Raw genomic sequence first — 25738 nt, 5'->3', positions numbered from 1 at the left:
TCTACTGAAAATTTATTTCCATTACTGGAATAAGTACACATTTTTTCAATATTTTTTCAGTAAAAAAAAACATAGAATCAGTTCTGTTTTACTAGTGTTAGTGTTATCATCTTATGTGAAAGGTGTGTATTGAATTCATTTTTGGAATAGGTATGATAGGAAATAAATATGAAAGAAACCGTTTAAGTCAAGTTATCTTTTTGTTATTTACATTTTTTTACAACGGTTTCCAGTTTTGAAACCCTTTATTAAACTAGCTACAGCACTAATTGATGAATATTTAACATTAATACATAAGAGATTTCTTAACTTTCGAATTTAAAAGTAACAATAAAATTTATGACTTACAATTATACATATTTTATTATTATGTTAAATTTTACAGATTAGTTAGTGATGCAACTAACTAAAATTTTGAAATTTTTATTTATTATTATATAATTATTTAATTTTTGAATAAGTTCATACAAAATGTATAATAAATTTATTTATACTCTTTTTGATCTAATATAAATTTTTTAATATAAAAAAAATTTTTTTTTAATCGTACAAAATAAGAATTTGCAGTTCTTTAATTTAAATTAATTGTGTACATAATAAACAAATATCAAAAATGAATTTATTGTTGATAGAAACAAAAATAAACTTACAACTATATTTATATTAATGCACATACATAATAATTTCAAGTCTTTATTTCAAATTAAGTATAACTGGAATTAGGATTCCAGTTTTTAAGACATTCAGGCATTAAGTATTTTGTTTCATGAAACTGTTAAATTGAACATTATTAGCCTAAATTCGTTTTAGGGTTTATTTATTGGAATGTATACTCCAAAAATTTACTCGGTTTTAGACTTATATGCCTATAAAGGAAATAACAAAATAAGAAAATAATTTGATAAAAATTTAAAATTTTATGAATTTTACCTTTTCTGCAGTTTTGAACAGGGTGTCGAAAGTAGATTTTCCAGTTTGTTGCACCATACCATAAAATACTTTTGGTTTAGAATCTGTTAGTAATTTATAAGGATGTCCAAATTCCACTACGTGACCAGCATCCATAACCAATACTTTGTCTGAATCCATCACCGTATGCAATCTATGTGCAATAGTTAATACGGTACAATCGGCAAATTTAGTTCTTATTGTAGCTTGAATTAAGAAATCTGTTTGTGGATCAACATTTGCAGTTGCTTCATCCATAACAAGTATCTTATTTTCTCTTAATATAGCACGAGCTAAACAAACTAATTGACGTTGTCCAACACTAAAATTTGCACCACCCTCCGATATTTTACTTTGTAAACCATGTAGTAATTCACTAACTGCTTGTTTCAATTTTACCTAAAATACAATTTAATTAAAATACCACAAATTTTAAATTTTTGTTTAGCATACTTCCTCCAATGCTGCCCATAGCTTTTCATCAGAGTATTCATTGAATGGATCTAAATTATAACGCATTGTTCCTGAAAATAATACTGGTTCTTGTGGTATAATTGAAATTTTACTCCTTAAATCGTGTAAACCTAATTGATTTGTATCTCTCCCGTCGATTTCAATTTTTCCGTCGTTGTATGATAGTCTAAATAATGCATTTATTAACGAAGATTTACCAGCTCCTGTTCTTCCCACTATACCAACTTTTTCTTTTGGTAATATTTCGAATTCTAAAGATTTTAAAACATATTCAGATTTTTCGTCTGGAAAATATCTCAATGATAAGTTATCAAATTTAATATGCGCTTCCTGAGGCCAATCTGGTGGCGGTTTTTTGTCCGGGTCGGATTCAAGAGGTGGTTCAGGATCAATTGACTCATATTCAACCACTCGTTCGACAGATGTCATTGTATTTTCAAGTTCCGCTGATTGCCTCATTCCCCACTGTACCATTCCAGTCAGACCCATTGCCTGAGTAATAGCCAGGCCAACATTTCCCCCATTTCCACCGAATAAAAAGAAGCTTAGAGTTACAATAGCGATATATATTACACAAAAGCAATCTAACCAAAATCCGAATGCTCTACTTGTGGCAATAAACATGAAAAATGCAGAACTATGCATGTCTTGATAATTATCAAACTCTTTTTTTAATACTTCCTGTGCGTTAAAGCAACGTATCGTAGATAACCCCGAAAGTGTTGCTGCTAAATGTGAATAAATCGGAGATCTTGTTATAGCTTCAACACGTTTCACGTTTCTTGATGTTTTTAAATAAAAATTACGTAATAGGTAAAAAATTAAGCCCATTAAAACTGTTGGGATCAAAAAATACGGATTAATAATAGCAACAACTATAACAATGCCAAATAATTGTAAAAAAATTTGTATAACGTCTATCATAACTGAAGGTAAAATTTCGTCTACTTGGCCCATATCTTTGGAAAATCGGTTTAAAATGCGTCCTGATGGATTTGTATTAAAGAAATACATTGTGGCTCTCGTTATCCCTCTGAACATTTGATTGTGTAAATTAGTGGAAGCTTTCATTGCCACGTTAAAGAATAGAAAACTTCGAAACAATGTTATTAAAATAGTACCAATTGTTATTCCGGAAAATATATACACTGCAATTGTATTTGTATCTTCCTCTGTACTTCCAAGTGCTTTTAGAAGTTTTGGAAGTACTCCTTCTGATTCTAATTTGTTGATATAACCAGTTGAGTTATCGAAATGACTTGTATTTAGAGCACTTTTTATATTGTTTTCAAGAGTAGCGTTGTACATGTTATTAACAGCATCATGGGAATCGTTTGCACTTCCAAAATATCCAGGTTGTGAAAATTGTGCAGGACCAGCTGCTTCTTTAACCCTGATAAAGGTTGAGAGTTTGTAATATATTGATGAAAACTATCACACATGCGATTAAGAACTTACCAATAAGATAAAAACCAATCACCGCCTGATGCGAATATTTGAGCTAACACACATATAGACAACATAAACGAAACATAAAATATTCCACCTCCAGCTTTAAAATATTTTCCATAGAGTTTTAAACCAATACCTCCTTTTTGATGCATTTCAGCTACCTGCATTTGATTATGTTCTGGATCTGGTTCTTCCAGCGAATTGATTGATGTTTCACTATTTTGTCTCAGGCGTAGTTTTGAAACTGACATCCGTCTTTTAACCTCTTCTTCTTCGGGCGCTTCTAAAAGTTCAGCAAAATCTAAACCGGATTCCCTTAAAGTATCATATGAGCCGACTGCTTTTACTTTTCCGTGATCAAGGATAACTATCTGATCAGCATGTTGAATAAATTGCAATTGATGTGTTACTAATATTACTATATTTTCACGTAAAAAATCTCGCATGCATTCGTCAAATAAATGTCTACCAACATGGGTATCGACTGCACTTAAAGGATCGTCAAGTAAATAAATTGAGCATCTCCTATAAACTGCTCTTGCTAGTGATATCCGAGCTTTTTGTCCACCAGATAAAGATGCTCCACGTTCACCGACAATTGTTTTATCACCATACGGGAACAACTCAAAGTCTCGTTCTAAGGCACATTTTTTTACTACAGTTTTATAACGTTTACGATCCATCGGTAAACCAAATAATATATTTTGCCGTACTGTTCCAGTAAACAACCATGGTTCTTGTGAAGCATACGATATTGTTCCATTGATATTAATTTTACCATCGTCAATTGGTAATTCTCCAAGAATTGTTTGTATTAAACTACAACTTTTAAAATTAAAATATATACAAAAATTTTATGAAAAAATATTACCTTGATTTTCCAGCTCCAACTGGTCCTATAATAGCAACAAGTGTTCCAGGTTGGACCCTAAGACTAACATCATCTAACGTTAGTTCATTGGACAACGTATCCCATTTGGCTTTAACGTGACTAATATCAACTCCAGCTTCTGATAAAATAGCATTTTTAGTTGGACCATTTTTTATCGCAACATTATCGATATCAACTATATCTGTTGATTGGCTTTGTACAGCATTTTCATCAGAATTATTAGTTACTGTTGAATGATTACTAGATGTTTGTGTTTGATTTACTGTTGAATTATTACTAAAAGATTTATCAGATTTAAAATTCTCTTGTCGTATAATTTCTGTCTCATCATATTGAAGAAATTTTTGTATACGTTTAATTGAAACAAGTGTCTCAGCCATTTGCCCAATACCTTGTGGAAAAAAAACAGTCATCGTTGGTCTTAATATATTATAATATGCTGTTATTACAAAGGCAGTTTGTGCGTCTATACATCGGTAAAGTAAGGCATATGTAGCTAAGCTCATGAAAATTGATACTCTAGTTAAAAACATTATAAAAGATAATAAAACACCGCGAATATATGATGTTTTCGTTATACAATTGATTTCTTTTCTTCTACAATATTCAACCATTTTAGCAAATGGTTTCTCCCATGTATACATCTTAATTACTTGAATTCCTTGTATAATTTCATTCATAAGACGAACTCGCTCATCGGTACGTAAAGCCGTTTTTAAGCGGAGTGTTGACGTTTTTTTACCCATATATGCCTGTAATGGTATAAAAGCTAACATAAAAGCAACTCCCGTGAAAGCACCATAATCAATCTATAAAAACAAAATTAGTTTTAATTCTATACAAAAAAAAAAAAATAAAATGTATATGATTCAAACCTCTATCCACATTAAATATGTGATCAAAATAACTTCTAGTGGTCCAATCCATAGGAAATGTACAAATATTATTGATAAATCTAAACGACCGACATCATTTGATAATAAATTTACTACTTGTCCGGCTGTCGTATCACCAAGTGCAGTTTTACTTAAACGTAATGCTTTTCTATATATAACACTGCACATAGCTAAACGAATTTTCATGCCCAAATGTAAAGTTCCAAACATGAAAGGATGCATTATTAAAACACTTAGGGCACATGTTATTATCACAGCTGCCGCAAAAATATAAGCATCTGTCATGTCACCGGTAGTTCCTTTTGAATAAAATTCTATTAAGCGGCCTAGTAGATATGGCTGTGTTAATCTAACAAAAAATTATAAAAAAAAATAAATTTTCCTTTTTTCTTTGATTTATTTTAAATTGGTAGGATAATTACTTCAAACCAAACTCTAAACAAAATAAAACAATCCCTAATGCCATCAATTTTAAACCAAAAACATTTAGACATGCTTTTAGTAGACTAGGTTTCTTGCCAGATTTAATTTGTTCATCTAATTGTTTTTCCCAAGCTTTGGACAGTTTATCACCAAGGATTTCTGGAAGAAGCAAAATATATAATCAAATAAAATGGGTTTATTACAGAATTGATAAATATATGCAAAGTTTTTGCAGTATTTGGAAATTTTAATACAATCGGGATTTCCGATTTAATAATTTTATTTTTTCTTTTTGAATTTAACAGTCTAGTCACTTAGTTCTTAGACAATGAATTTCGTTTTTCCTTATAATTATTGGCTACTTATTTAATGATTTTTAAAAATATGTTTTTATCAATTCTAAATTAATTTTATTAAGTCTAGGATCTTTCATAAAGCATTGTCATTTTAGCGTTATATTTAATCACCCTTCGTATTTTTGTTTAATGGTTTTAATTATACATAATTTCTTATTACGTGATTTATTTTTATTTCGCGCCATTTTGCATGTACATACATAGTTATAGACGTGAAACTTCTATTCTATAGTCATATTTTTTTTATATTTATATGTACGAAAAATGATTTTTTATTTTATTAAAAGTAAGATAACAGGTGTCAACAATAGGTCACGAACTTAAATGAAAATATTTTTATATGTAAATATTAGATGTAGGTAATCAGGTATTAAAACAATCTTAAAATAAAGGTAATTAAAATAGTGTTACCCTCAAAAATTATAAAATACAAGCAATTCATCATCAAATAATACAATTTAATTTATTCAACAGATATTCTTTAATTTTTATTAATTATACAATTCACGATTTAAATGATTATGGTAATTATGGTAAAATTAACTGTATTTGAATTCCTTGAACATTGTTAAATTTCTATTTTAGAACAATAAACTTTTAAATTATTGGGGTTATAAATTCTTTCGTAAACTTCAGTAATTTTATTTTTCTAATTCTTTCATAAAATATAGGCCCTACACTGTGCACATAGAGTAACGAGGGAAAATTATTTGTACACAGAATGCAAACTTAGTTAATGTTCTATAAAAATCATTTTACGGGAATTATTTAATTATGTTCTTTACGGCTTAATGACAAACTAATATTTCGACTGAGTATGAGTTCATAACGCTACGTATGCTGCTCTGCTGTTGGCTAGAAATTAAATTAGGTAAGCATTATGATTGTATAAAAAGCTATTGTCACATAAGTGTAATCGTACAGGGTTCTTTTATTTTTACATTTGATTTATAGAAATTTATTTTTAAAAATTTTTCCAAAGTATAATATTTATGTGATTCATTATCGAAAGTGTAAATTATTTGTTACCGAAAGTCAAAAATTAATATCACACACTACTCAATATTCTTTTCCAAAGATGCATTTCATAACCGAACAATTTATATAAACAAGAGTTTTCATTTACCATCAATAAAAATAATTTAAGAGTTTCGAGTAATAAAATATAGTCGACCGAACGACAAAACGAAAATGTAATATTAATTATTTAAATAAAAATTTTAACAGGGGCTCTTTACAAGTTGAAGTTTTGACGTTGACAGCTGCAACGAATCATGCGTGAAGTGTCAAAAATAAAAACACGAAAAACTCAAAAGCAAAAAAAAAATCACTCTATTAATTAACAAAATTATTTTATATTTTAATGTTATGTTTGTTATTAGTATTACGTTTGCAAATATGTGTATAAGATTGACACCTGTTGATTTTCCTAAAAAGTTACCGTTAATAATTTTTGAATATCTTATTTGTGTTATAATTTTTATTATGAATGTGAAATAAGCTTATGGTATACTTATATATATACCATAATTAGTATATATACCATAATACTTATATATACCATATATATATACCGTAATTCTTGTATATATATAATAATAAGACTAATAATAGTAATAATAATTATTGATTATGGTTACAATTAGTTTTCAATCATTTTTAAATATGACATGATTTTGCAAAATTTTTTTTAAAGTCATCTATGATCCAAATTTATTTTAATTATACTTAAGGTAAAATTGGAAAGTTACAATCAAAATTAGTACTTAATACGAATTAAGTATTTTGATACTTAACGAACATAAAACAGCTTACTCATTTTTTAATTTAATTTTTAAATTATTTTTAATTCGGGCAATTAAGCCAGAAAAAAATATTTTACCATAATAGTAAAAATTTCAACAAAATTCAAAATGAAATACTTAAACTGAAATTGAGACCTCATACATATTTTAATACAAATAATAGTATGGGTTATAATTTCCAAGTTTATTGTGGTTTAGTCCCGTATATCTGCTATATAATTTAATTTGTTATATAAAAGTGGAAGGGTCATGTAAGTCAAGAACTTAAATATAGTCTTCTTGGTATTTGTTACCTGGATTTTCTTTCATTATCTTGACAACTTATTTTTTTCCGAAATATTAAGTATTAGGCTGTTCTCACCCTTTTGTGTTTAGTTTTACTATACTGAAAAATTTAAATTTTGATCGTAATATTATACGAAAAATATTGAAATTCTCCAAGTTCGTTTCAATTCAAAAAAAATTATTTTTCTAATATTATTGTAGGTAATTTAATGGCCTTTTCAATTTGCTAACTATTTTTTTTTTGTAAATTAAATAATAAAAATAAAAAGCACTCATTTACATTTAGTGAAATAGAAAATTAAATATTATTGAGCAGTCTCTGTTTCTGCTCTATAATACAGAATATAAGAATACAAAAATAAAATATATTACCTGATTTGTGTTCATCTAAAGCTTTATATAAATCCTTTTCATCTAAATCTTTTTTTCGTCCTTTCCAAAAAATTGGCAATGTGTAGCTTTAACGATGAGAAGAAAAATTTAATATTATTTGCTTAAATATAAAACAAATTTTCTTTAAAAATCTTATAATATATTTTGTAGTTTTTGCAAAGAGAGAGTCTTATACTATTATGTGTTTCTTAAAATATTTACATAAATATAGTCTTTACTTGTAAAGTACTAGAGGCACTAAACTTTAAAAATTTTAAAATATGAATAAAATTTTAACTGTCTATTATAATTATTTATGGCACATACATTATATTATAATTTTTAGCTCTCATTGGAACAATTGGAAAAACTTTCATATTCCAATTAACTAAAAAATTTATATTTAATACAAAAACTTACCCAAAACATAAAAATGAAAATATATTGGCCTTCTCTCTTGGATTTCGTGGTAGATTTTCATATGTTTTTGAATATCCTGATTCCATTTTGTATCTTTATATTTTATTTATGATTATTATCTGTAAATTAATTATAAAAATAAACCTAAAGTAATTAAATTGTTTTATTTCAAGTAAAAAATTTTATTATAAATCTAAAAAAAATTTTGTACTTATTAAAATAAATAAAATATTTTAACACCATAATGCCATTAAATTCTTAATTTCAGTGATTTACCGTTTATTACTTTCATTTTTTAATTAATGTCATTTAATTATTTTATTGAATAAAATTCTCTAATTAGATATACAATTTGACATTTATTAAAAGTTATATGACCTGACATAAAAATTTATTGCTGAAACTAAGTACATGTATGCATATACATACATACTTTAACTAAATTAGTAATCAAAGATAACACACACATATTCAAACATGCTTAATAGTTTCAACATCAATTCGACAATTCCATAATGTTGGGGCCAAGATATTTTTGTAAAGAAAAACGCAGTAATATCACCCATACGGGGGTTCCAAAAAAATATTATATCAGGTTTGCGCCTAAACTAAAATTTATTAATTGAAAAAATTAGTTCCAATGTAAAAAAAAAAAGAAAATTAAATTATCGAATTAATTAAATGGTTTTATTTTAATTGTGAGTTTTTTACGTAAAGCGAGCGACGCTGTTTTTTAACTACAGTAAACTTTTAAAACTTTAAAAAGTTTCAATTGTATTGGCAGTTGAAAACAATTGAATGTCAAATAAACGATTTTTTTTTTACCAAATATTTTAAAAACATATTGGTTAGCTTATAATACACTGAAACTAACAAGAATGTGCTAAACTAAATTATCTGCACATTTATTACCCATACATATAGCATGCATGTACATTTATCCATTATTGTTAGGCACGTAAGGCAAAAATTTTTCTCCCAAGTACATTTGAGGTTCTATGATAAGGACAATGTATATGATTTTGTGGTTGTAGTAAAATTTAATGATGCTTGACATTTAATTTACTGCAGTTTAAGTTTTAATTCAAAACTTTTTAAAAAAAATACATAGAGGGCTATTGTCAACATAGATAAATTTCCGTTTTATAATAAAACAATTAAAATTTTGCCTAAATATGTGAAATAAATCAATTATACATCATTCAGTGACTTGTAAGCATGCAATTATAATTTTTCCCACCCAACTTCATGCGATATTTATCTTAATTTTATTATTTGTAAATAAGTTTGTAATATAATAACAATAAACTTTGGAAACCTAAGAATCGAAATATTTTATCACCATACAATGTTGTTTTTCATTTAGTTAATTATAATTATTTATGTATGTATAAATGTAATGTAAGTATAATATGTCACCTATTTTTGTTGAAATTGTTTTTGTTGAAACATGTATTTTCCTTGGATAAATATTGTACAATGACGTAAGTAATGATTCCCAATGTATTAAATTGTGGGCAGAGGCAAGGCGTTAAAATTAAAATATTACTCAGATATTTAATAAACAATTTCCATTTGTTTAATAAATAACGTTCATTATAATAGTTATTGATTAATATAATTTTATCATTTCTCTTCCACTAAATGAATCACGTCATTGTTTATTGAATTAACGTAAATATTGCCTATATTTGCGAATATATGAATGCGAATATATGATATTAGATTTTGAGAGCGCAAAGCAAGCGCTTCTTTGGGAAATTATTTTTTTTTAGCTTGCATTCTTCGGCTAAGTCTTCGGTTAAGCTTGGAAAAATGGAAAGGTAATATGGTTTTTCAGGCCATATGGGCTTAGCATGTCATGTAATATCTTCCAATATTAAATATATGCGTATTCAACTATAGTATAAACATTGCTTTACTAGCGCTAGATTTGCTATTATATTTGCAAATTTAATGTCAAGGTATGTATTTGCCCGTTCATATATAATTGGGCTAATGAAGAGTTACTTGAAAACTTTTTTGCTCAATTTGAAGCAAAAATTTTTTGAATTGTATATATGTTAACGAATTTTTTTATTTCATGTCCCTGATCGACCACTTCGAAATAGATTAATGAATGAATGTCACACCTATTTACTTAATTTTGAAAAAGAAATTTGATATTTTTACCAACATACATACATATATAAATATTTATTTTTTAATCAATTAGTATTGGTAGAAAATAATATTCAAGTTTAATGTCTTGTAAACAAAAATAAATAATCTTATAATTTTAAATATAATTTATTTACTGGCAAAATATAATAATATGGTCTATTAAATAAAAAATTATGAATTCTTTCATTGTCCTCAAAAATTTCAAGAAAACAGCAATATATTCCAATTTAATCCTTTATTATTTAATTTAATTATTTAAATTTATTGTGGTATAGAAGTGTTATTATACCCAGGAAAGAGAATCTTAATTGAATTTAGTTAGCGCTCTAAAATTATACCTGCTTATTAACTTTATTTTACTATTCTTTTTTAACACTCACTTGTAAATTAGGTTCAGGTTCCGGTGTATATTATCCTAAATTAAAACTGTATCCTATAGTTTTTAAATATTTGAATTTGCATGTATAAAAATACGGCCCTTTTAAGTTTCTTATAGTTTCATAAAGATTCTAAGATTATTTATTCTATATACGCATACAAATTTTAATAGTTTGGTTTAGTTAGATAACATATAATACAAACGAATTAAAATTTATTTATTTGCAAATTTATGTACATATATAAATTGTATAATACTTTAATAGTAGTTTATAAAACCTTCTTACTGATAAGGATAATTTTAATATTGTCTGTAAACCTGTAAACATTTGTTATTAATTAAAGCGTGTGTTTATTTTAAAAATAAAAAAATTAAAAAAACAAAATTCTTAATTTTTTATTTAAGCATAAAATTAAAATTGAAAGTTATATAAGTTTTGTTTACTGAAATGATTTGATTTAAATTTATGAGATATTATAAAAAAAATTAACTTAAAATAAACATTTTAATTAATTTCTATAATTCTAATTGAAAAAAATAAAACTGGTCTTGTAAAGTAGCACATTTCTCAAGAACAATTAGGAATACTTTTTTTTAACCATTAATTATAAAGTATTGCCTTCATTACATCAATAACATTTTAAAATTGGTTTTACTCAAATGTGAAAATTTTGAGTTATATCAGGATTGCAGCGGTATGTGTTTACTTATTATGAGTATTGCGCTTCAATAATAATTGAAGAGGTAAGTGGACAAAGGCGTTAACTAACATTTTGACGAAAATCGAGCTTTTCGGATAGAACGTCATTAAATTTCATATATTTTCAACTGTGATTCATCTTATAGATAGAAACTTAATAGAAGACGATATTGACAGTTCACATAGGAGATAAGTAACAAAAAAATTAATAGTTTTACAATATGTTAATGTAAAAATGTGTTGCAATGCACATGTAAGTTAACCCCTTTGTCCACTTACCGCTTCAATTGTATACAAATCTACAACCATATTATTTTCTTTTTTAAATAAAAGCGCAACATTCGAATAAAATTTTGATAATCAATATTATTTCCTCTAAAATTACTTATATATATATATGTATGTAATGTGTATTTATATATATACATATAAATAATGTAGTATGTGTGTTACAATTTTATTTTCAAGTAAGTAGATTGGTTTTTTTTTTTGTCCTTCTTCTTCTTCTTATAGCGTTACAGCCCCTGATGAGCTTTAGCCTTCTTCACTATTTCCCTCCAATTTGATCTATCTCTTGCAGTCGTCCTCCAGTTTATAATTTCTAATTTTCTCGCATCGAATTCTATGTCATCTAACCATCTGTTTCTTGGTCGTCCTCTTGCTCTTGTTAGCAGTGTTCTTGCATTTAGTATTTGTATTTGATCTCTGTTTTCGGGCATTCTTATGACATGTCCGGCCCATCTTAATCGTTGGGATTTTATAAACTTTACTATGTCTTCGTTCTGTGTAAGTGCATATAATTCATCGTTAAGTCTTCTTCTGTACTCATTATTGCTTAATCTAATTGGTCCATATATTTGTCGTAATATTTTTCTTTCAAATCTGAGAAGATAGTTTTCGTCATTTGATGTTAAGGACCACGTCTCACAGCCATATGTTATTACTGGTCGAATGAGCGTTTTGTAAACGTTATATTTCGTTTTTCTCGATAGCAGATTTGACTTCATTAGTTTTTTGTGTGCATAGTAACATCTGTTACCCGCCTGAAGTCCCTCTTGTATGCAATTTCGCATACTATTATCATTGCACAATAGAACACCAAGATATTTAAATTTTTCGATTCCCTGAATTTCCAACTCGTCAATTTTTATATTCTCAGGTTGCCGTCGTCGCTCATTTCTTGACAATTTAAGATATTTCGTCTTTGTTTCATTTATATGCATACCAACTTTTATTACTTCTGCTTTTAGCTCTTTAAATACCTGCGCCATTATATTGTAATTTTTGCCAATGATTGCTAAATCATCTGCATATGCCAGTATTTTATGAGACCTGACAAAAATGTTGCCTCCTTTGCCAATGTCTCTAATTGCATAGTGTAAAACCATATTAAAGATTAAAGCGGAAAGTGCATCCCCTTGTCGTACACCACTATTTATTTGGAATGATTCCGATATTGCACCTTGTATCAAAACTTTGCTCGTAGAAAACTTCATTGTCATGTTTATTAAATTGATCAGTTTTTTTGGTACACCTAGGAATGCCAGGGCCGTTGAGATTTTCGTTCTGTCAATACTATCAAAAGCTTGTTTAAAATCGATAAATATAATGTGTAGGTCTACATTGTACTCATAGCTTTTTTCCATAATTTGTTTCATTAGGAAAATTTGATCAATTGTAGATCCTTGACACCTGAATCCACACTGATACTCTCCTATCTGTTCTTCATAAAATGGTTTTATCCGATCATATATTATGTTTGACAGAATTTTATAACAACAGTTTAGTAGTGTGATGCCCCTGTAGTTCTGGCACTCTAATTTGTCTCCTTTTTTATGTATGGGACATATTAAACCTACATTCCACTTATACGGCATGATTTCGTCGTTCCAAATTTTACATATTATGTATAATAATTTATGGGAGAGCGACTCTCCGCCATTTTTCAGTAATTCTGCCGTAATTTTGTCTTCCCCTGGTGCCTTGTTGTTCTTAAGCTTGCTTATAGCACTTCGCACCTCGTCTATGGATGGTGCTGGTGTTTCTGGTTCTACTGTGTATATTAGGGGATCGTTTTCATCATTTGCTATTTCATTCTGTACGTATAACATTTCTTTATAATATTCTTTCCATCGGTTCATTATGCTTTCGTCTTCAGTTACTATGTTATTATTTTTGTCTTTGCATGCACTTAATCTAGGTTGGTATCCATGAACTTCTTTTCTTATGTTTTCGTAAAAGTTTCTCGCATTGTTGCGTCTTTGTTCCTCTTCTATTTTCAGTATTTTGTTTTTTATGGCAGTCTTCTTTTTCCTTTTACATATTTTTGTTGCTATTTTTCTTTTTTCGATATATATATTTCTATTAGCTCTCGTATTAGTTTGTATCATTTTTTTTCTGGCTTTGTTCTTTTCTTCTATTGCTGTTTCACATTCTGAATCAAACCAATTTGCGTTTCTTTGGTTAGCTTTTATACCGATTACTTCTCTCGCAGCAGAGACAATACTATTTTCTATTTCGTTCCACTCCTCGTCGATGGTTTGATTGTGTCCCTCGAGCGTATGAAGTTGTAAATATATCGTGTTTTGGTATTCTTGTAGTATGTTGTTATCCTTTAGTTTATCACTATCCCACTTAGTTCTTTTTGCACCTCGTTTTTTCGCTACGTTTGCTATTCGTTGTCGTAAAACTGCGCCAACGAGATAGTGATCGCTGTCAGCGTTCGCACCACGGTAGCTTCTGACATTTATTATAGAAGAGCTCCATCTGCTTGATATGAGTACATGATCAATTTGATTTGTAGAGTTTGTGCCAGGTATTCTCCATGTACCCTTATATATATCTTTTCGCTGAAAAGATGTACTTTTTATTCTGAGTTGATGCTCTTCGGCGAACTGGCATAAGCGCATACCATTATCATTTGACGATTGATGAAGCGAGAACCTACCAGCTATTTTTTGAATATGATCTTCTCTTCCAATCTTAGCGTTAAAATCACCCATGAGTATCAGTGTGTCGTAACTACTCATTGTTTCGCATAAATTACTGAGATTTTCATAAAAGTTTTCCTTTTCTTCTTCGTCGGCATTTTCAGTTGGTGCATAGGCTGATATAATTGATATATTGTTAAATTTACCTTTTATTCTTATACAACTCATTCCTTCGTTGATTGGAGTAAACCCCAGAATGCATTTTTGAATTCCGTTGTTAACAATAAACCCAGTGCCGTATAAACCGGTTCTTCTTGTATGGCCACTATAGTGGAAGGTATATTGGCCCTTTTTGATTGTTCCATTCCCTTGCCACCTTACTTCTTGGAGAGCTAATATATCGATGCCATATCTTAATGTTTCTCTAGCAATTTCTTGCATCTTTCCTGCTTGTAGTAATGTTTGTATATTCCAAGTTGCTAGCCTTAAATCATAATCCTTTGTACTATTCCTGGTCATTATTCCGTTATTTCCATTATTTATGTAATTTATCCGAGGCATCTGTGAAGAATTCGTAACTGCTGTTTTTTCTGGAGGGGTTCGTTAGACCACTGCCAACCCCCAATTAGGAGGACCGAAGCACTTGCGATTTTAGTGTAAAATATTACCTGATGGTATTATTTTACCTTCCAGCGGCCACCACGGGGAGGTAACGCAAGTACTTGACTAGGAATTAAACAGTTGCAGCGCTGGGTCAGCGACCGGTCAGTGCCTACCCTGTTTATCCTTGCCCAGACCGCCTTTTTTTTTGTCCATTTCAATTAAAAGTAATAAACGGCAATTGAAATAAAACGCCAATTGATCAAATCTAAATTAAGCAATTTATAATCAAAATTTCATCCAACTAATGTTGCTTATATTTAAATATTAATTTAAAATAGCTATAGCGTAAATTTTCTAAGTTGTTTGCTAGAAGTTTAATGAAAAACAAAATGTTGAAAATATTTGATTTTTGAATTTTATCTAACGCTAAAAATTATTTAATTAGTTAATGAGCATATTTTTATTTATTTTAATTACATGTTGTGAATTATTTATTTTTGCATGTACATACCAATTCATTTCTTTTTTAAATTATTTTTACACTTCAATCATTTAACTATAATCTTTATAATTTAGCTGAATACTTAATTACTTACTGGGCAAAGCAGGTAATTTATATATGTACAACATAATCTGGTGATTACAACCAAAAACCCGCTGAATTTGAATTTGTGACAATTTAATTTTATTTTGAATACCCTGGACAAAAATAAATTTCACAATAAAATTTGTACTTCAAATCTCTAATTTTCTTTAAGTTAATTTTAACAGCTTCTTGAAAATTAGTTTAATCTCGTGTTGTTCATTATATAGTATGGCATAGTAGAATCCCAGTATATAGAAAATTTGACTAAATGTAATTGAAATAGCGTCGAAATTTTAATATGATTAATTTTTGTATTTCACTTAATTCCTATACTAATCTTTTAGGTTTCACATTCTGTTATACTCGCATCACCTCAAATGATACGGCTAAACGAATGTAAGAATATTAATTATTGTGTATATTCAAGAATTTTTCTTAATTGATTTGTAAATATCAACAAAATTTTCTTTGAAAATGGAGCAGCACATGGCTAACTTGAATAATTATTTATAAGGAAAATGATTCTTGATAAATACAATAAAACCTCCATAAAGTGGCTTAAGTATGTGTAAAAAGTTTATGAAAATGATAGAAAATCGTGGTCAACATATACGAAATATTGGGAGTCTTATTTAAAAGACATTTTTCTATACAAAAATGTAACGGTATTCAAGGGCGTAGAAAATCTGGATAGATTATTAATTTAGTATCGCTATAGAAGTGAAAAACTGAACTGAAAATTTTGGTAAAAAAATCAAATCGTACTGAGCCAGGCCATGAAGCAATGGAATGGCAAGTTTCAAATATGAAATTTTCGTTAATTAATAATATCATTGAAACAAATTTGATTTGATTGATTTCTCTGCTTTGTTTTTGTTTGAGAATTTGCATTTGTTGAAATTCCAAAAGAAATTAAGCAAAAATGCTTATTACAGAGTTGCTAAATTTGACAATGTTTTGTCCTAGCGAGAATATTTTTTATAGAAATGTAAGAATAAAGAATAATTATATACATTTTTCTACATAAATAATTATAATGCATATAAAAATTGTACGTTATTATTATTTCTTCATCATATAAGATGAATTTGTATGAGAACCCGATAAAAAGTTTAAAGCAGAAAATTCAATGTACGTTGAAATAGCGTTTGAAAAAAAAACATAAATTTTCATTAAAGTAAATATAATATTGGATTGTGTAGTTTATAGTTTTCTACAGTATATACATATTTGTATATGTATACTCTTATAGTGCTATAAATTAAATGTTCTACCACATAAACAAAAAAAAATTGAGTTTTTTTTTCACTTCATTATTCTAAAATTTTATTTTTTCTTGTGTAACAATTTTTGTAATTGTACAACTTTTTAATCGTATACAAAATTTCACTTTCATAAACTTAAGTAAAAATTTTAATAATAATTAAAACTGTTCTAATTAATGTTAAGGAATTCATGAATTTTCCATAAAATTTTACTTTAAAACAAAAATTTTACAAAATTTTATCTTGTAATGAAAATTTTGTTACACAATCCTTTTAATCCTAATACTGTTTAACAATATCTAATATATTTTAATGTGGTATCAGGTAATTTCAAATTTATGGATTAGGTCAATATTATCTGACCATGAAAATTCAATAGTCTATTGATTACAAATTATCAGGTCAAGCATAAAATCATTCAATTTTCTTTATCATAAAATATTTTTTGTGATTTTTGGATTACCCTACTTTTTTTTTATGCAGTATAACTAACAAATAACAATTAAGTATGCAAGTTAATTTTATAAAATTTTCCATTTGGATTCCAAAAATTTACTTATAATTATTGAACCATATTTGAATAAATATATTCTTATTAATATATTTGTGAGTCTATTTGTATCGAATGCGCCTGGACAAAGTCTTCCTTATAATATCAGCGATTTTATATATTCTTCACAAAACTTAGAAATTAAAATATCTGATTAAAAAGGTAAAATTAATGTAGGTAAATAATTGTAACAGAAAATTATTTAAAAAAAAAAATCCTTAAAAATTGTTATTTTACTAAATTATTTTGCTTGGTAAAAATTGGAAATTGTACTTATTGCTTCGATTTCACGGTTTTCAAAACAGACGTCTTACAAAATTCGGTTTGCCTACGACTTAAGGGGAAAATGTACTAAATAGAAAAGGTCGTTTTCCATATTGACTTTAACGGCTTATGTCAATTATTTTTGCTTATGTTCGTAATGTCAGTCAGCCTTGAAATAATTTTCAAAATAAAAACAATGAATCCCGCCACTCTGTATCTACCTACACATATAATATTCAAAAAATACTTTTTGAATCACTCCACTATATCTAATCTAATCATTACGAAAATCAAATTACGTGCTTATTTTTATTTATTATTTAGCATAAGAAACTTCTTTCTAAAAATACCTTATACTACAGTGTTATAAGCCTTATTTTTGTGTATGTTTAAGGCATAATTGTTGTTATAAATATATTATATAAGTATATATGTATACGTATATTATATAAACATTATTTTAATATGATGTCGTTATTTTAGAATTAATAGAAATCGTCATGCAAATTAATTTTCAGTATATAAACAATATTGATAAAATTTCAATTGATTTTGTTTGTAATTTTTTATAAATACATGTGCGAATGTATGTATTCATTTTTATAATACATTCTTATATCTAAGTTGAAACGAAGACTTAACAAGTAATAGTCACGTGATCTTTTCCAGTTTGTATTTATTTTTTGATGAATTTATTGTTTCTATATTTTTTATTTAATAAATAATAATAGTTACTTAACTATTGCATTTATAATATTATTATTTGTTAAATAATATTTATATATTTGAATTTAACTACTCGTATTATGAAGACGTTGTTGTATATACATATACATACTTAGCTTTTCAAGTTTAATGTTATGAAACAAATGATTTTTTGAAAACTTCCGTTATTAAATACGTTATTTGTCAATATGCTCTTAAAATATTCTAAAATAAATAAAATCGTTTTGTCTAATTCAAGAACAAACTTTTATATATAAAATAAAAAATTAATATCATTGTAAATTGTAAAACAATTCAAATTATCTCAATGACATCAGGGTTCTCAAATTCTAGAGATTCTTAAACGTATGAGCAAAGGACTACCCTATGCAAACCAGTATGTTATCAAATATATTTTACCTTTTAATATTTATAAAGCATATTCGATAAACCAAAACTAAAAAAAATTTCAAATGTAGCTTGTTTTATCTTTACTACAAAAGAAACACGTTCGAAAATCGTATAGCATGCTTAAAATTCTAAAACGAAAAAAATTTAGATATTGAAAATCTAAAAAAGTAAATCAGCTAGGTCCTGTAAATCTGTAATGATACAAAGAAATATCTTTAATATATAAGTTAGAACTTAACGAATATCTGAATTATCTAAAATCCCCAATTCTTTAATATTAAAATTTAAGTACTGACACACTCATACAATCTAAATTACTAACAAGTTTTTCGATTTGTAATTTTATTTTTAATTTGGTAACCCCTGTAATGAGTATACTTAACTTTTCTATCAGTGAAATTGCATATATACTCAGTCATTTTTATAAAAGTAATAAAATATTATTAACAATAAAAACTATTTTTGTAATTACTAAGTTAATTACAATGTTATGACAATAAATTACTAAATATTTAGAATTTTTATAGGGTACACTATAGGGTACAAACATTATCAAGTGTTTACGTACTTATACAAGCAATATCTGGGAAGAAGCTTAGGTTACCTACATATACATAGATGTTTTAGATACATAAAACTATATAATTTATAACAAATTTAACTACAAGTACATTTTATACGATAATATAAAAACTCACACTGCTTTTTAAGCTATTTAAAGTTTATTTGATTATCTTTTTAATTTAAAAATTCTGTTTGTCATCATTTTTAAAAATCAATTAAAATTTAACTATATTGGAACATTTAATTTTAATTAAAAAAAATATGTAACTTACACAGTCATTTTTGATTATAAGCGAACAATTTTCACACAAATCAACTTTTTTATAGCTCCGTATTTATATACTTATATGTTAATAAAGCCAATTTACCAACTTCTTTTTGTAAAAAATTTTAGTATTGTAACAATTAGACAGCTTTTGATTAAATTTAGAATGAATTTAAAAGTTGGTTTTATAGGCAAAAATAACTGGTCGATTTTACATATTGGAAATGTTAGTAGTTTAGTTAAAGTGTTACAGAAGATTATGAAAAATCCGCTTCTTTACAATTTTAAGGATACATGTAAGGTTTTAGTTAACATTCTTCTAAGAACGTAAATTTCAATCTTTCTGGTGTTTCGCTTTGCGCAATTTGAATTTCCTGAAAAGTTCACCATTTAGTTTCGATAACCAGCAGTACTTAATTTTAAATATTAAATTTCAAGAAATTCCATCATTTAGTTCCGTAGATATGGTAAAAAATTTAAAATGGGGTACTATTTTGGTTGATTAAAGTCGGTTCAGCTGAACTTAAGATACAGGCGTGCATTTTTATCCTAGTTCAAACATTTGCCGCACTTATTATCCGAAGATTTTCAACTTTATTTTAGTATACTTTAGTAACTACTTAGTAAGGTAAGTAATTATTAATAATTACAATTAACGCATATATTTTTAAAAATCAATTAAATTCAATGATTTCATATAAGTTCATACTTAGCTACTTATAGCATTATATAAAAGAAAAATATTAATAATATATTATTTATTAAATGCTTATGTATCAATTAATTTCACATTTCTTAAAATTATTATTTTTGATTGATTACTTGTAAATAAATAAATTTTTAATTTATATGTTCATTGTACTCATTACTTTGCAGTTTAATTTTGGTTTTTATTAAATATTTGGAGATATTAAATTTTTTTTTTTTGATTTTGAGAAAAACAAAATTATCATTTTTTAATATACATATATGTTTATGTATATGAAAGCGATTATTCATGTCTATCATTGAATAAAAAAAAAGATTTTATTTAAGAAGATTTTTAAGTCGATTATGTGCTATTATTTTATTACAAGTAAATTGATAGGTAGGTATAGTTGCTTGTTTAGATAGTAAGTATTTAAATTTTTTTAAATGTGGGTGTTCATTGAACCGTTTATATATAAGCAACAATCAACAATTTGATTGAAAGCTTAAAAGTTTATGAATTAACGGGTCAAAACGCGGATTTTAAATATTTTTATTTAAATTGGTATGAATCACTTGTGAAAAAAAGTATTACATGCTAGATAAATATGTATGTATATGTGTATATAAATGGTTTTTCCAAAACAAAATGTTGTATAAAATTTATGGATATGATTTTTCTAAATGTAGACCGAATTTATTTTTAAGATTCAATTCTTTAGTTTTAACGAGATTTTTCGAATATCTATTGAATAGTAGCGATTATTACAATATAATATCATTTATTAATATTTTTCCTCTAATATTTAATAATTCTTTTTTATGATTATATATTTATTTAGTTTTGCCGGCATTAGTACATAAAGTACAGTTCGATTTACATATTAATATAAATTTGGCTCCTATATAAATCCTATGTCTAAATTTTTATATAGGGATTTACCTATTTACATTCCCATTACTCTTAATTTAATTTTCCGTATCGTAACGGCTGGTACCTATATTATGTACATACATATGTAAGTATATTGTAAAATAATAATTTACGGCAACCGTAGCTATTTAAATATTGAACTATCTATTTACATATGTACCTACATAAAATACATATTGCTATAAAGTAGTTTATTGAACAAAGAAGACAATGAAAATGGCATTAATTATAGAATTTTATTTTTATTTCATATTGATTAAGTACTTAAAATACACGTGATCTCTAATAATATTCTTTTTCATTATTCTACTTACTTATTATATGTGAAGTGTAATAAAATCCATAAGCAAAATAATAATATGAAATGTTAACGTCTTATAATCGTTCTCCTCCTTTAGTTCTTCAGACGATTGGTAATGAAAATTATTATTCTATTTATAAAAGTTCGATTGCTATTGAGTTAATTTCTTCATTTAGGATGAAATATTATATTAGGTTTGTTATTTTTAATATAACCACATTAATTTACACTCAAAATTAATACATTTTATATAACTTTGGAAAAAATAATTAAGAATTTTGTTTTTCTAATTTGTTTCATAATAGTCTTAACTTTATTTTCTATTTCATTTGAATAAGTTTGTAAAATAAAATATGCCCTTTACCTACATAAGGCATATAATGTATATAATACATTTATATGTACAATAGATACAATATTATATAGGTTATGTTATTTTAGTTTTATCGAAATTTTTGAAGTTTTCCGTATTGATTTTGGCGTTTGTTAAGTTTGTTTGCTCTTTTCGCTGTTATGTTTGATAAATACTTTGTATATGTACATATGTATGTAAATTGAAATTATATTTATATGTAAATGTATATGCGTGTGCAAGAAAATTTATAAAAATTTTTTCACTTTTATATAGTAACTGACCTTTATTAACTTTTCAAATTAATTCAAAAATGACATTTTCACACTTTAACTTTTGTAGGTATGAATCAAATAAGGTATGCACCTACCTACAAACCAAAATATTTTTTTTTAAATTATTGAACAGTCTAATTTACATTCTTGTTTTTAATATTTTTTAAATATTAACATTAAATACCTTTTTTAACATCTTTTTAGTAAAAAAAAAAAAAAATATTCTTAAATTAATTCTTATATAAAATACTTGTGACGTAAACTCCAACTTTACGGATTCTGATGTGTGTTAATGAAGTGAAGTATTAATTTTTATTTTTTAGAAACACTTCTTTTCGAATTGATGATTAATAGGAAAAAATTAATTTTTTTTTAAATGAATTTAGTTTTAGCACCAAAAAGAAATAAAAACCCGAATAAAATAACCCTAACCTCTTAAAATAAGATGATAAACCGTTAAAGCACCAAATTTTTTATTGACTGACAATAATTAAGAAAATGTGCAAGATATAAATGAAAACAAGAAACACACATTTACTGCTATTTGTGGCGTTCGGTTGTCGTGTTGTAATTTGCTGTAGTGTGGTGTGACTAGTGGTGTTCATTCCTTATCTTGAATCGGGTTTGCCAGAAAATATTGAAACATAATCGGTTAATTTAAAGTACAGCCAAAAATTACTAAAAGAGTTTTTGTTTCTAAATAATAATTCAATAATTAATTCAACACAAAAAAATTATCACTAAAAGTTAATTGTTTTGTTAACTACATTATATATTAGTTCTGTCTAATAGTACTTTGTAATGAAATCTGTTCAAGATAGAAATATGACAGCATAAAATAGAGAAAAGTACGTATAGTTTTAATAATTTTTTTGCCACACAAAAAATTTACAGGAGGTTTTTTCTTGGACAATTGCAAAATGTTTGTAACAGTTAGTATACAATATAAACAAATATCATTTAAATTATTTACATATCATTAATTTTACACATATAATGTTTTAAAAAGATTGATTAGAAAAATTTCGATGAACTATAATTTTTTATTTGGCGAATTTCTTTTATTCTGCGATAACACGAATAACATATTTATTTTTATTTATTTAAATAATATCATATAATAAATTATAATAATGTAATTATATGATATTATTTATATGACCCAGCATTGGCAGGGTCTACAAAGTTAATTCACCAAAATAACGAACAAAACATTTGGATTTAGATGATCGTTATTTGAAAATTTCAATGCATATTTTTTGGTGATGAATAATTTTATTTTTGCGTAGCATGAAATTTTTTACAACACTTTATTTAATAATCTAAAATATTAAATATGTGATATTTAAAAAAGAGTATTATTTGTAATCATCTTTGAAATTTCAAATTGCTGGTGGTCGAATAGGCCTTTGCATTTATAAGTCAATAGGAACCTGACACATATATAACGTAATGAGATTTCCATTTTTTGTTTGTCAAAATTAGCTGTCATTTATGTTGCACTAAAAGCAAAAACAAAAGAAAAACATTAGATGATAATAAAACGAAATCGCAACTTGCAGCAATAAACAAAAGTACATACGGTACATTGGATACGTATTTTGGAATATGATCCCTCTAAAACAAGTTGGATATAAATACTTTTTTTTTAACCAGTTCTAATAAGTTTTTATACAAATATTTACATATTTGCGTATTTTAAAAAGCTCTATATATAAATAGTGTTAGCGAAAAATTAATTGAAAAAGCAACTGAAAAATTTTCTTATCTTGTCGAAAAGATAATAGATCTACAATATTTGAATATTTGTCTAGTATTGTGTAGATTAGCGCATAGGTCACTATGAATATTTTGGAGTTAATTGGGATAGTGGTTTTACTTTATTACATAATAAACTTGATGTTATGGATAGTACTTGATTCAGACATAGAGTTGGCTGTAAAAGAAAAATTTGGTCAACCTCTCTGTACGTATACTTTAATAAATATTCGTATTGCAAAACGATTTCAATAAAAACAAAACAAATAAAACTTAACCTTATAAAATTTTTACAGCATCCCTTCGAGGTAAGGTCGTGTGGATTACTGGGGCTTCTAGTGGAATCGGCAAATATTTGGCTCTAGATTTGGCAAAATATGGAGTTCGTTTGGTTATATCTGCCCGACGTGAAAATGAATTAATAAAAGTGAAAGAAGAATGTTTAGATAACTGTCATGGCCTTTTAGCTAGAGATGATATTTTAATTTTAAAAATGGATATGCTGGATATAGATAAGCACGAAGATCATTTTAAAAATGTGATTGACCATTTTGGGAAATTAGATATATTGGTTAATAACGCTGGAAGATCACAACGTGCCGAATGGGATAAAATTGATATCCAAGTAGATCGAGATCTTTTTGAGTTGGATGTTTTTTCAGTAATTAATTTATCTCGCGTTGTTGTTAGATATTTCAAACAGTGTGCTGGTGGTATAGGACATATCGCAATAACTTCTAGTGGAGCAGGACTTACTGCACTCCCATTTTCAGCCAGCTATTGTGGTGCTAAACATGCGTTACATGTAATTTTTTATTTAAACAATTTTTTATTTTGACTTTCAGCGATAATTAAAACTTTGGTAGCTATTGCCTTGTTTTATATTTACTAAATTTGGTTTAGGTTTTCTATAGTTTTTTAAGGTTTTAATATAGAATGAGTAATAGTTTTTTAATATTTCAAAAACTTTAGTAGTTTTTTAACTGTAATAGTTTCAATTTTAAATAAATATAAGTACTTTGCCTATTTAAATCAAGATAAAATATTATAATTCTTTAAGGGTTACTTTGCTTCATTGAAAGTTGAAGAACAAAAAATTGATGTTACTGTGTTTTGCCCAGGACCAATAGCTACAGATTTCCTTCAAGAAAGTTTTACTGCGGATCCAAATAAGGTGAATTGGTTTCATTTCTTTACTTTTATTACATTTTAGACTTGTAGAAATATGGCGAGCGCATTGCAAGTGATGACCGACGAATGACAGCAGAACGTTGTGGACATTTATTTGCCGTTGCCCTTGCAAACAAAACGTATCAATCATGGGTCGGATTGTTCCCAGTATCTTTATTATTGTATATTACTCAATATTTTCCAAATTTGAGATTAATGTAAGTTCTTGTAAAGAGAATTTATAGTCAAACGTACTTATGTATAATTTAATATTAATTCTCAATTCTAACGAATTCAATTACAGGGTAATGAAAATATTAGGCACACGAGGAATAAAAAAAATTCGTGAGGGCAAATAATAGCTTTTATGGATTCAGTTCTTCTTTTGGTGTTTTTCAGCAGTTTTAAACCTTTACTGAAGACAATAAACTACCATATTTTTAATAAATTTTTGAATAAATATTTTGTGATAAAAAGTTTTTTAGTCTTTTTTTTTCAGGCCCATCCATTGCAAAAATCGTAACAATTCGTATCATAATCTTTAGTGGAAGCA

The 25738-nt window shown here is 26.6% G+C and overlaps 2 protein-coding genes across 3 annotated transcripts; one reads left to right on the top strand and one right to left on the bottom strand.

Annotated features, from left to right (window-relative positions):
* Nucleotides 1–500: 500 nt before the first annotated feature.
* On the bottom strand, nucleotides 501–22716 carry LOC129607993 (probable multidrug resistance-associated protein lethal(2)03659). Of its 2 annotated transcripts, XM_055519290.1 has the most exons (11): nucleotides 22442–22716; nucleotides 21644–22352; nucleotides 8324–8442; nucleotides 7904–7989; nucleotides 5085–5244; nucleotides 4642–5011; nucleotides 3746–4575; nucleotides 2881–3693; nucleotides 1402–2815; nucleotides 931–1347; nucleotides 501–866 (listed from the first exon to the last, which is right to left on the bottom strand). In XM_055519290.1, exons 3-11 carry the CDS (start codon nucleotides 8407–8409, stop codon nucleotides 843–845), a joined length of 4200 nt encoding a protein of 1399 aa, XP_055375265.1. In that variant the 5' UTR covers nucleotides 8410–8442; nucleotides 21644–22352; nucleotides 22442–22716; the 3' UTR covers nucleotides 501–842. The 2 variants fall into 2 exon arrangements, with proteins under 2 accessions (XP_055375265.1, XP_055375264.1); XM_055519289.1 differs by having other exon boundaries at nucleotides 21644–22716.
* A 1038-nt stretch (nucleotides 22717–23754) lies between these two features.
* On the top strand, nucleotides 23755–25664 carry LOC129607995 (dehydrogenase/reductase SDR family member 7). The gene is made up of 5 exons (XM_055519291.1): nucleotides 23755–24223; nucleotides 24312–24820; nucleotides 25076–25189; nucleotides 25237–25403; nucleotides 25490–25664. The coding sequence occupies exons 1-5, from the start codon at nucleotides 24100–24102 to the stop codon at nucleotides 25542–25544; spliced, it is 969 nt and encodes a 322-aa protein (XP_055375266.1). The 5' UTR covers nucleotides 23755–24099; the 3' UTR covers nucleotides 25545–25664.
* Nucleotides 25665–25738: the final 74 nt, after the last annotated feature.

This window comes from Condylostylus longicornis, unplaced genomic scaffold (genome assembly GCF_029603195.1).
Source record: "Condylostylus longicornis isolate FDR11 unplaced genomic scaffold, ASM2960319v2 ptg000030l, whole genome shotgun sequence".
NCBI lineage: Eukaryota > Metazoa > Arthropoda > Insecta > Diptera > Dolichopodidae > Condylostylus > Condylostylus longicornis.
Note: the sequence above shows the minus strand (reverse complement) of the source record. Positions and strands in the feature narration are given on the sequence as shown.

Coding starts and splice junctions, on each gene's coding strand:
- LOC129607995 (XM_055519291.1), top strand. CDS start 24,100: ATGAATATTTTGGAGTTAATTGGGATAGTGGTTTTACTTTATTACATA. Junction 24,821..25,075: donor GTGCTAAACATGCGTTACAT/GTAATTTTTTAT, acceptor TAATTCTTTAAG/GGTTACTTTGCTTCATTGAA. Junction 25,190..25,236: donor TTACTGCGGATCCAAATAAG/GTGAATTGGTTT, acceptor TTAGACTTGTAG/AAATATGGCGAGCGCATTGC.
- LOC129607993 (XM_055519289.1), bottom strand. CDS start 8,409: ATGGAATCAGGATATTCAAAAACATATGAAAATCTACCACGAAATCCA. Junction 5,245..7,903: donor TTTAGATGAACACAAATCAG/GTAATATATTTT, acceptor TGCTTCTTCCAG/AAATCCTTGGTGATAAACTG. Junction 2,816..2,880: donor GATTGGTTTTTATCTTATTG/GTAAGTTCTTAA, acceptor AACCTTTATCAG/GGTTAAAGAAGCAGCTGGTC.